This window comes from Oncorhynchus mykiss, chromosome 7 (assembly GCF_057628025.1).
Source record: "Oncorhynchus mykiss isolate SJ-2025 chromosome 7, ASM5762802v1, whole genome shotgun sequence".
In the NCBI taxonomy this organism is placed as follows: Eukaryota; Metazoa; Chordata; class Actinopteri; order Salmoniformes; family Salmonidae; genus Oncorhynchus; species Oncorhynchus mykiss.
Genome location: NC_143028.1, coordinates 70,387,552 through 70,400,551, shown reverse-complemented (window position 1 = coordinate 70,400,551; position 13,000 = coordinate 70,387,552). Strand labels below are relative to the sequence as shown.

At 42.6% G+C, this 13,000-nt stretch overlaps 1 protein-coding gene across 3 annotated transcripts in view; it reads right to left on the bottom strand.

Annotated features, from left to right (window-relative positions):
- The window catches only part of LOC110528499 (histone deacetylase 7), a 73,657-nt gene that overhangs the window by 33,686 nt on the left and 26,971 nt on the right, over positions 1–13,000 (bottom strand). For all 3 annotated transcript variants that reach the window (XM_090241870.1, XM_090241869.1, XM_036984083.2), the window contains 4 exons: positions 6,821–7,002; positions 6,318–6,411; positions 5,227–5,347; positions 2,758–2,864 (listed from right to left, as the gene is read on the bottom strand). In XM_090241870.1, the coding sequence (XP_090097996.1) occupies positions 2,758–2,864; positions 5,227–5,347; positions 6,318–6,411; positions 6,821–6,949 (451 nt within the window). In that variant the 5' untranslated portion in view covers positions 6,950–7,002. The remainder of the gene's footprint in view (positions 1–2,757; positions 2,865–5,226; positions 5,348–6,317; positions 6,412–6,820; positions 7,003–13,000) is intronic.

Below are 13,000 nucleotides of genomic sequence, written 5' to 3'. Positions count from 1 at the left end.
TTCTTCACCACAGACCACGTGTAACCACGCCAGCCCAGGACCTCCATATCCGGCTTCTTCACCATAGACCATGTGTAACCACGCCAGCCCAGGACCTTCACATCCGGCTTCTTCACCACAGACCACGTGTAACTACACCAGCCCAGGACCTCCACATCTGGCTTCTTCACCACAGACCACGTGTAACTACACCAGCCCAGGACCTCCACATCCGGCTTCTTCACCATAGACCACGTGTAACCACGCCAGCCCAGGACCTTCACATCCGGCTTCTTCACCACAGACCACGTGTAACCACGCCAGCCCAGGACCTTCACATCCGGCTTCTTCACCACAGACCACGTGTAGCCACGCCAGCCCAGGACCTTCACATCCGGCTTCTTCACCACAGACCACGTGTAACCACGCCAGCCCAGGACCTCCACATCCGGCTTCTTCACCACAGACCACGTGTAACCACGCCAGCCCAGGACCTTCACATCCGGCTTCTTCACCACAGACCACGTGTAACCACGCCAGCCCAGGACCTTCACATCCGGCTTCTTCACCACAGACCACGTGTAACCACGCCAGCCCAGGATCTCCATATCCGGCTTCTTCACCTGTGGGATCGTCTGAGACCAGCCATCCGGACAGCTGATGAAACTGAGGAGTATTTCTGTCTGTAATAAGGCCCTTTTGTGGGGAAAAACTCATTCTGATCGGCTGGACCCCTGCCCAGTCATGTGAAATCCATAGATGAGGGCCTCATTCATTTATTTAAATTGACTGATTTCTTTATATGAAATGTAACTCAGCAAAATCTTTAAAATTGTTGCATGTTGCATTTTTGTTCAATATATTTAGCAGGCTTATGGCTTGAGGGTAGAAGTTGTTCAGGGTCCTGTTGGCAATTGCCATGTGGTAGCAGAGAGAACAGTCTATGACTTGGATGGCTGGAATCTGACCATTTTTAGGGCATTCCTCTGACACCGCCTGGTATAGAGAGCCTGGTTGGCAGGGAGCTCGGCCCAAGTTATGGGCTGTGCGGCATCCCAAGCCCAGACCTCAGAGGATGTGCAGACCAGCTGGCTGGAGTGTTAATGGGCATATTCAATCTCTCCCTATTCCAGTACCCTCTGTAGAGCCTTACGGTTGGATGCCAAGCAGTACCAGGCGGGGATGCAGCCAGTCAAGATGCTCTCAATGGTTCAGCTGTAGAACTTTTTGAGGTTCTGAGGGCCCATGCAAAATCTTTTCAGCATCCTGAGGGGGAATAGGCGTTGTTGTGCCCTCTTCATGACTGTGTTGGTGTGAGTGGACCATGATAGATCCTTAGTCATGTGGACACAGAGGAAGCTCTCGACCCTCTCCACTACAGCATCGTCGATGTGAATGGGGGCGTGGTGTGCACTCCGTTTCCTGTAGTCCACGATCAACTCCTTTGTCTTGCTGACGTTGAGGGAGAGGTTGTTGTCCTGGCAGAACTCCTCCCTATAGGCTGTCTCATCATCGTCAGTGATCAGGCCTGCCACCGTTGTGTCGTCAGTAAACTTAATGATGGTGGCGGATTCAGAGTCGTGGGTAAACAGGGAGTACAGGAGGGAACTAAGCAAGCACCCCCGAGGAGCCCCGTGGCGATGGTCAGCGTGGCGGAGATGTTGTTGCCAACCACAACCACCTGGGGGCGACCCGTCAGGAAGTCCAGGATCCAGTTTCGGAGGGAAGTGTTCAGTCCCAGGGTCCTTAGCTTAGTGATGAGTCTGGAGGGTGCTATGGTGTTGAACGCTGTGCTGTAGTCAATGAACATCATTCTCGTATAGTTGTTTCAGGTGGGAGAGGGCAGTGTGGAGTGCAATAGAGATAGCATCATCAGTGGATCTGTTGGGGCAGTATGCGAAAAGCACTTAATGAAGACAGAAGTCAGTGCTACGGGGCGATAGTAATTTAGTTCAGTTACCTTCACTTTCTTGGGTACAGGAACAATGGTGGACATCTTGAAGCAAGTGGGGACAGCAGACTGAGATACGGAGAGTTTGAATATGCCCATTAACACTCCAGCCAGCTGGTCTGCACATCCTCTGAGGTCCCGGCTTGGGATGCCGTCTGGGCTGGCAGCCTTGCTAAGATTAACGTGCTTAAATGTCTTACTCAAGTCGGCCAAGGAGAACGAGAGCTCACAGTCCTCCTGAGCGGCGGCTGCCCGCGTCCGCACGGTTTTCCTCTAAGCGGAAAATGACATACACACTATGTCCGTATGTTATTCATCCCCCCAGTCAGTAAGACAGACATGCCTGACATTCTCACAAAAGGTTTGTTTTACACATACTTTAGTTATGTAACTAACTTTTGGTCTTTCTTTCATGCTTTCTTTCTCTTTTTGTCTAGTAATTGACTCTCTTGTTCTTTCTCTCTGTTGCCCTCTAGGCTTGGTGTCTCCCCCCTCTGAACTCTGTCTCTGTCTCGCTCTACATAAGTGTTCAGTATATGTGTGTTAACATGTATCTAACTACATAACTCACCCAACAACTATCAGAGTAGGAATGCTGAACTACTGTAGGATCATATCCCTGTCCATGCAATCTGATTAATTATGTTCTAAAAGGTCAAAGTGATCCTAGATGAGCACTGCTGTGCTCTGGTTTAGCACATCTTTCATGGCAGACCCAAACCATTGTCAGGAGTCGACCGCATGTTGTTTACAATGTCACCTGATGACACCATAGTGAGAACGGGAAACAATCTTGTAGTAAATGTACAAACTATAAAATGACTCACCTGTTCTTCTGAGGGGCGTGTCCTTACGTTGGACACATGGTGGATGATGGACAACAGGGGTCACCATGTGAGGCTTTGGGGGCATGTCAGGATCTGGGCCCAGTTCCCTATGCAACCAAGACAGTCAGTTGAGAGTCATCCACCAAAATGTTAAATAACCATTGCTAAGTGTCTATTGTTTTGTGTTCTATTACTGGTGGCCTCAAAAATAATGTTGATGAAAATGGACAGTAAAGAATCGTATTGTAAAATATTGCTTCACTCAGGCCAGTCAGTCTGGCTGTAATCTATTACCTAATCTAATGAGTCACTCAGGCTGTAATCTATCACCTAATCTAACGAGTCACTCAGGCTGTAATCTATCACCTAATCTAATGAGTCACTCAGGCTGTAATCTATCACCGAATCTAATGAGTCACTCAGGCTGTAATCTATCACCTAATCTAATGAGTCACTCAGGCTGTAATCTATCACCTAATCTAATGAGTCACTCAGGCTGTAATCTATCACCTAATCTAATGATTCACTCAGGCTGTAATCTATCACCTAATCTAATGAGTCACTCAGGCTGTAATCTATCACCTAATCTAATGAGTCACTCAGGCCAGTCAGTCAGGCTAAAATCTAGCACCGAATCTAATGAGTCACTCAGGCTGTAATCTATCACATGATCTAATGAGTCACTCAGGCCAGTTAGTCAGGCTGTAATCTATCACCTAATCCAGTGGTCACCCAACGGTCGATCACGATCTTCAAGGTATTCTTAGTGGATCACCAAACATTTCTGTAGAAAAGCTTGTGCTCCTTTTTTCTTTCTCTGGGTTGCTCTGTTGGTAGTACCGGGTCGGCAGTGTTCCCATTCTGTACCCTTTCATTTGTCTGAAAAGACAAACTCCGCCGACCCGGTGGAATGGGAGATCTGTGGCTAAATCATGTGGGCCTACCGTGCTGGCCAATCAGATAGCTCAAATCACCGTGCCTACCTACAGCTACCCACCTACCCACGACCCTGGCCACAGTAAAGTCTATGTGAGATTAAATAACATTTAACACCATGACCAGAGAGTCATGGACTGTGAAAGAATACATCAAACAGCTGCTGTTTTTATGACTGAGTTCATGTCTAAGTTTTATTCAGGGCTGTCAGCAATGTTTTTATTCAACACTATTACAAAACATAAAACGTGCTTCTCTCTACTTCCACTCAAGATGCAGCTGCAATGAATGAGTAGCCAAGTGTATCGATAGCCCTGCGTTTGAATTATTATTAGCAGCTCGTCTATTTTAATATCGAGGAGTATTTCACTTTCTCTGGTCATAGGAACAATATGAATTTGTGCCTGAGGCAGATGTGGTGCTACTCAAGTTAACGGCATCAGGTGGAAGACTGTTTCCCTCTCTCTTGTCAGTCTCAACAGAGGGGAAAAAGGAGAGAGCAGTGACCATGAGAAGCGGACCCTTTCCTGCTCTCTTCTTCCCTCCACTGAGACTAATGTCGTGTTCAAGACAACTGTGAACTCTGAAAATAATGAGATCCGACTGGGGAAAATGGTTTTGAACAACTCGGAAACGCTGGCATCTTTCTAAAGCTCCGACGTTCCGATCTGAAGTTCACTGACGTCCTGATTTGACCTCTTTTTCCCCCCGAGTTCCCAGTTGTCTTGAACGCACCATAACAGTCAGATGCAGGTACAGTACCATCAGTCCAGTAAAATAAAACTGCTAATTGTTATAAATTATTCAAATGTATGCTCAGCAGTGCCTTGCAAGTGCTACACCAACTGATCTATTTTGTTATCAAAGCTTGAGTTTTGAAATATAATAAAGTCTGAGAAGAACAATATTGTCAGGCCATACATTTAGCCGATATGCTGTGATAAAGTATTAGGCCTACTTCACAAATGTAATTCCTACAGAAGAGTTTTTAAAAGGTTAATGTTTTTTTTAAAAAGTCATGTTAAAAAAAATCTGAGTGGTAGATCTTGGCTTGCTTTTTGACTTCGAAGGTAATCTTGACTCAGAAAAGGTTGGTGACCACTGACCGGATCTAATGAGTCACTCAGGCCTGTAATCTATCACTTAATCTAATGAGTCACTCAGGCCTGTAATCTATCACTTAATCTAATGAGTCACTCAGGCCTGTAATCTATCACTTAATCTAATGAGCCACTCAGGCCTGTAATCTATCACTTAATCTAATGAGTCACTCAGGCCTGTAATCTATCACTTAATCTAATGAGTCACTCAGGCCTATCTAGATTGTTTTAGAGGTACATTTGTCTTACTTTCATCCCTATGGGACAGGATTGGATAGGTGAGAAGAAAAATATGGTAGTTCCACCAAAGGCATGGGAGTCTAATAACAGTATATTTTCATGAGTGGACACACACAGCTCTCTCTCTCTCTCACAATCATTAATTTTTTAAAGTAGAAACTTTAATCAATGTCTCTCCTGGGTCGATTCTCACCTGTAACTCCTGGGCGTGTTTCTGGTGGGGTTGGAGGCGGTCGTCTCCAGGGCGGCCTGATCCGTCCTCTTCAGGATTTGGCTTCTGAGTTTCTGTTTCACCAGGGGACTGGCCACAGCACCTGTCCGTCAACAGAGTCACCCAATCAGAGTGTCACGGATCCCTCCGAAACATTCATTACGCACACCTGGCCCCTATTCCCAGTGATTAGTAATTGTATAAGTGTGCCCTTGGTTTACCAGTGTCCTGTCCATTATTGTAACAATGTCTGTTGGTTCGTTTGGTTCATCCCAAATCATTTATACCAGCGTGACAGAAGCAAGAATGAACCGAAGCTGAAGTGCAGCATTCCAAGCTGACTAAACGTATTTAACGTTTTGTTCTGAACAGAATCATACTTTTTTTGGTTCTGTTTCACTGTTCCGACCTGCAAAATTACATTCTGAACCGGTTCGAACCCTAAAAAAGTACTGGTTAATATCGTTCCTTTCTGAACCTCTGAAATCTCCCTAAAAAAAATCCATTAGCTCAAGATTAAATTACTTCACCAATCAGTGCAGATAGAGCAGCTAGCTACTGTATGTAGCAGGCAATATTTGGTAAACACGATGGACAGACAAGATGCGACTGAAATTTTGCAGGTGGTGAGAGTAGAGGAAGATGCTTGGCTTGAAGGGCTGGGAATCTTGTTATGACATGCATTATCTGAATTAGGCCCACAGAATTATACCTACAGAGGAGTGGCTTCTATGGAGGAACTTTGAATGTCTTAAACTTCCAAGAGTTGGCTTAAAGTTGGACTACAGCTAGCTAGCTAGTTAGCTATATAGCTAGCAAATAAGCTTGTGTGTGCAGAGCGGCACTATAATTAAAAACACTTAACTTTGTAGTTAATAAATCCAATGTCAGAATATTGTCATACCCTTATATTATACCCTTTGACTTATTCAACATCTCAAGGATGATCAATGAAAACAGGATGCACCTGACCTCAATTTAGAGTCTTATAGCATAGAGTCTGAATACTTCTGGTTTTTTTTAATACATTTGCAAACATTTCTAAAAACCTTTCAGGGGGCACAGTTACTTACTTTGCTCACTCTTATCCTTATACATCAGCTGCTGCAGTTCCTGTCTCTTGTCCTGCTCTTTCTCCTGGCGACTCTGCTCCATGTCGTACTCGTACTGAAACGAGACCATTCAGATTTGCATTTAAGCGCAATGGGTTTTCACTAGTTACCACAATCACAAAGTCCCAATTGGCTATATCGTAAACATTCATGTAAACAAAAATGCGCTTTTTGGTCTTAATTTAAGGTTAGCAGTGTGGTTAAGGTTAGGGTTAAAATCACATTTGAAAAGGATACATTTTTGAAATAGGTGTGGTTTATGACTTTGTGGTTGTGGTAACTAGTGATGACTGGCAAACTGGGCCATAGACAATATTCAGGAACTTATATCAGCCCAAGGAAAGGGATCATAGAGATGGAAAGAGGGCACACCTCCTATATTTGCCATTGATTGCTTCTGTGACAGCATGGCTAGTGCCATGGAGGGCTATCTCAACTATAAAGTTTGTGAAAGGGCTCCTCACGTGGATGTGCTGTGGCAGGTGCTTCTGGGAGTCCTGGGCTGAGAATGCTCCCAGGAAGAGGGAGTGGTGGGGTTCCAGCATAACCGAGTCAGGCTCGGGATGCACCAACCTCTGGGTACGCAGGTCCATGGGCCACTCTGTCCGGAGTGGTGACGAAGCCTAGCAAGGAACTTGCACATCCACTACAGAGAAAGGGAAGGAAAATAAAAGAGGAGAGAAAGACATTAGTTAAGATGAAGAGTCAAGGCTTTGTTCGTTAGACTAGATCATTGGAGAGAACGGATAACCTGGGACTGAACGCTGAAAGCTGAGGTGCTGCATTCTAAGCTCCCAACTGAACTTGTGAATTGGTGTCAGCGGTGGGATCTGGGCTGTCCAAAATCCCCAAAATAGAAAACCCAGCCATAACTCTCCCTTTCTCTCCTTCTGTCCTCTATTTTTCTCTCTCTTCTTCTCTTGTGTTGTTTCTTTTCGTGGCCCAGTCAAGTCCCCCAGTCAAGGCCTCCATGATGAGGCCTGTGCCGGAACACACTGGAAAAGGGATAGCTGATCCCATGGAATAGTCTACACTTGTGCGATTAAAATATACCAATGATGGTATGCACCAGCACATGCACACATGCACACATGCACACACACATGCACGCACACACAGACTCACACACACACCATAATAAATAGCTGTATCCCACACCTGAGGGATATACTACAAAATAGGATCAACGAGTTTAACTTTAATAAGTAACCAGAAAAAGCTATTGATTTTCTGGTTCATTAAAAAAACGTTAAACTTGGGTTTGTGTTTTTGTTTGTTGAATCAATTAGACCATGCTCGTTTCAAGCTTATCTTCCTAAAAAATAAACAGTTATATCAGAAGATTTAGGCAAGTTAGCTGGCTAACTCATTGATTCTGCTTTGTAGTATTTATTCAGGATTCAGGACAACGAACAACTAGATTAGATTGAAACGAAACATGGGCTGATGTCTCATTATACAATACTACAATACATGCTTTATTGGTCCATTTGCACAGATATTCTTAATTTTGTTGCTGTCACAGTACCCAACCTGACACACTGGGAGTAGTACAGAGGCTGAGAAGAGCAGTGGTCCCCCATGTTCAAGGGTACAACGGAGGTAGGTAGTATACAGGGATATTAAGGTGTAAGAGAGTACCAGTCCTTACAACAGGCCATTGTTACATAATGTGACTCAGTGTATGTCAAGTTTATGTGTTGATAGTTTGTATATTATGTAGAATAACAGTCGTCGTACAAGACTCCCAGGAAGAGGATCGTTATCCTTCTCAAATGGACTTCAGTAATAGGAGGGGGAAGACAGTGAAGAAAGCAGGCAATCACAGAAAGTCTGAAAGAATGAAAGCCTGAAAGACTGAAATACAGAAAGACAACGGTTGAAATACAGAAAGACAAAGACTGAAATACAGTAAGAATGAAAGACTGAAAGAAGTGAAGGGGAGAAAGGTAGATTACAACATTGTGTGGAATTTGGGTCAGATACAGTACATGAATCTGTCACCACAATCAAGTTTTTACCAGGAAACAAGGATAAATTTAGCCACAAAAAGTGAGACAATAAAACCAAACTCAGGGCCATGTCCCGTAACAATAGGTAGACTGGAGGATAAATATTTCGGCGTCATATTGAGGGAGCGTGTTATTGAAGGAACATTTTGTGGGCATCACGGTTAAAAATGCTTGTTGAAACATTGTGTTCATTTATCTGGGTCAGGAGTCAGCCTAGTCATGCCCAGTCTGTCTGCAGTAAGTGTAGACGAATGGAAATTGACCACATAATATGTATAGGGCGTTGATGGAAGAGTACCTGCCTGTGAAAAACAATATTGCACAAGGCTCGTTACTACAGAGCCCGAATTTCCTCAAAAGTTCATGTGGCCATATTAGATTTGTTTACCGATTCAACTTACACCACCACCATGTCATGTTTATGTGTCAAAAAGATTGATACATGAATCCTCCTCCAAACAGTTTCAATGGCCTTGCATGGAATGTGATATTAAAGGTACTGCTGATAGAAATGAATGGACAGACAAGGAGGGAGGAGACAACTTAACATAATAAACATAACTTAACACATAATAAAAGTGTTAGATACCCTTTAGCATTGGTCCGATGAGAAACTAACAGTACTGCATCAAAAAAACAACAGCAAACTTCACTCAGCGTACCTGTACACAGTACCACAGACAGACTTTATATCATCAGAGATCCAAGCCCAATGTTTTTAAGGGATGAACTATAGCACTTTTTAACCAATATTATTGCAGATCCAGGAACCATGTGAACTGACACCTTGCAGGTTTGATTGAAGTCTGCCCTGTATCTAAGCTGTGCAAAAGCGACTCAGGGTAAGAGATGCTAATCTAGGATCAAATGCCCTGTGTCCATCTAATCGTATTCATTGTGACCGGAAAAACTGATCCAAGATCAACACTTCTACTTTGGGAAAACTTTATGAATACGGTCCCTGAGTAGAGAAACGATGAGAAGAGAGAGAGAGAGAGATGTCTGCAAGAGTGTTCAGACCGACAGTACTCTCAGAGGGAAAACACACCCACACACTTATTACTGTAAGATAAATATGCATGACACACTGCCCCATCACCAAACAACAGACTCCAGTACATCTGGGGATCTCTTTACAATGGTAGGTGGTGCAGTAAGATTGTACCACTGGGATAACTGGTGCATTCTTGCATAATAGACCATCATTACTAGCCTCATAATTACCAGACTGATTTACCGCTGTGAAATCCGTGTAGCGAAACAGAATCTGCATGGTTGTACGATATTACCTCATTACGTCGCCATGACAACCAATGAGCCATGACAGCTACGGTGTGGACTGTCTGAAGTGTCCTTAACCTTGGTTCTGTGTGTGTGTGTATGTGTATGTGTATGTGTGTGTGTATGTATGTGTGTGTATGTATATGTGTGCGTATGTGTGTGTATGCATATGTGTGTGTGTGTGTGTGTGTGTTTGTGTATGTTTGTGTGTTTGTGTGTGTGTATGTATGTGTGTGTATGTATATGTGTGCGTATGTGTGTGTATGCATGTGTGTGTGTGTATGTTTGTGTGTTTGTGTGTGTATATTTTTTTGATTGTTTATTTAACCTTCATTTAACTAGGCAAGTCAGTTAAGAACAAATTCTTATTTACAATGGCGGCCTAGGCCAACCAAACCCGGACGACAATTGGACAATTGTGCGCCGTCCTAAGTGACTCCCAATCACGGCTGGATGTGATACAGCCTACTACACTTTTGATTTCCATCTCAAATTGTGGTACCCTAATGATATTTGAAGATGCAGGCATTTTATCCATCTTTTTTTTATCAATCTTTCTATTTAATAATGGAATACTAGTCACTTTAATAATGTTTACATACTGCTTTACTAATTTCATATGTATATTCTGTATTCTACTCTTTTTTAGTCAATGCCACTCCGACATTGCTCGTGATAATATTTATAAATTTCTTAATTCCATTATTTTACTTTTAGATGTGTGTGTATTGTGAATTGTTAGATATTACTGCACTGTTGGAGCTAGGAACACAAACATTTCGCTACACTGACAATAACATCAGCTAAATATGTGTATTGTGACCAATAAAATGTGATTTGATTTGCATTTATTAAATATCCAGTGTGGTACTTCAGCATGGACAAATCTATTAACGTTGCCATTTCCTTTCATCTTTCAAAAGAAAAACAGCTACGGGAATTACCCAGAGGCAGCAGAATAGCATGTATTACCAGAAGAGTGTGTTTTCAGAGGAAATGGGGGGGGGGGGGGGGGGGGCGCACACACACACACACACCTTGAAGAGACCTAAAGAGTATCACCATGACATCAAAGAGAAGGGCAGGAATAGGACAAGGCCAAAGGATACTTTATAACCACACTGAGACACGTATAACATGTGTAACTATCTGAATAACACTCATGTACTTCAGGTCAGTGACTCCACAAATCAGGTCCTCCATCTTATTCATTATGATTTAAAAGGCTAAACTGATCCTAGATCAGTAGCCCTATTTTGAGACACTTTGTGAATATGGGCCCGATATGGTAAAGGTATGCTGAAAGCTACTCATAACTTTAAATCATAAGATCCACAATGTGTTTTAAGAATAGAGGGGGAAACAACAATGATATGAACTTCTCTGTTGATCTGCGTGTCTGTTGATCTGCGTGTCTGTTGATCTGCGTGTCTGTTGATCTGTGTGTCTGTTGATCAGAGTGCCTGTTGATCTGCAAGTCTTAGTGTCTGTTGTTCCGTGTGTCTGTTGATCTGCACGTCTGAGTGTGTTGATCCGTGTGTCTGTTGACCCGTGTGTCTGTTGATCGGTGTCTGTTGATCTGAGTATCGGTTTATCTGAGTGTCTGTTGACCCGTGTGTCTGTTGATCGGTGTCTGTTGATCTGAGTATCGGTTTATCTGAGTGTCTGTTGACCCGTGTGTCTGTTGATCTGAGTGTCTGTTGATCTGAGTGTCTGCTGATCCGTGTGTCTTTTGATGCAGGGTGTCTGTGGCTAAAAATAGACATGAGAACAAACTTAAAGTCTGTTGAAATCTTCACTTTCACAACCATCATTATTCTCTCTAAGATGCTGCAACAACCTAACACCACACACACACACACGCGCACTTGCATGCGCACACACACACACACACACACACACAGTGGCATCCTGTTGCTAAAGTTAGTCTACACAATTGACATCCTTCTGGTTAATTTAGGCAAGCAGATGCTGCTACTTCGGTTGAATGGGATCACTTTACTTGCCATTTCTTGCATTATACACTGTATATGTGTGTGTGTGTGTGTGTGTGTGTGTGTGTGTGTGTGTGTGTACCTATGTGTGTGCATGTCTGTATTAGAGTTTAACCGACTATGATTTTTTTAACGCTGATACAGATTATTGGAGGAGCAAAAAAAGCCGATACCGATTAATCGGTCGATATATATGTGTAATAATTACAATTACAACAATACTGAATGAACAATGAACACTTTTATTTTAACTTAATATAATACATAAATAAAATCAATATAGTCTCAAATAAATAATGAAACATGTTCAATTTGGTTTAAATAATGCAAAAACAGTGTTGGAGAAGAAAGTAAAAGTGCAATATGTATGTAAAAAAAGCTAACGTTTAAGTTCCTTGCTCAGAACATGAGAACATATGAAAGCTGGTGGTTCCTTTTAACATGAGTCTTCAATATTCCCAGGTAAGAAGTTTCAGGTTGTAGTTATTATAGGAATTATGATGCAGCGATTATTTCTCTCTATACCATTTGTATTTCATATACCTTTGACTATTGGATGTTCTTATAGGCACTATATTATTGCCAGCCTAATCTTGGGAGTTCATAGGCTTGAAGCCATAAAGAGCACTGTGCTTCAAGCATTGCGAAGAGCTGCTGGCAAACTCAGCAAAGTGCTGTTTGAATGAATGCTTACGAGCCTGCTGCTGCCTACCACCGCTCAGTCAGACTGCTCTTTCAAATATTAAATCATAGACTTAAATATAATAAACACACAGAAATTTGAGCCTTAGGTCATTAATATGGTCAAATCCGGAAACGATCATTTAGTAAACAAAACATATATTCTTTCAGTGAAAAACATAACGGTTCTGTATTTTATCAAACAGGTGGCAGCCAGCCCTAAGTCTAAATATCTTTAATTTTACCTTTATTTAAGTCAGTTAAGAAAAAATGTTTACTTTCAATGACGGCCTAGGAACAGTGGGTTAATTGCCTTGTTCAGTGGCAGATCGACAGATTTTTACTTTGTCAGCTCGAGAATTGGATCTTGCAACCTTAAGGTCACTAGTCCAACGCTCTAACCACTAGGCTACCTGCCGCACAACCTAGGTTACATTGCACAACCTTCAATGTTATGTCATAATTATGTCAAATTAATTATAGTCTTTGTTAGGAAGAAATGGTCTCGCAACGAGCCAGGCAGCCAAAACTGCTACATATACCCTGACTCTGCTTGCACTGAACACAAGAGAAGTGACACGATTTCCCTAGTTAATATTGCCTGCTAACATGCATTTCTTTTAACTAAATGTGCAAGTTTAAAAATATATACTTCTGAGTATTGATTTTTAGGAAG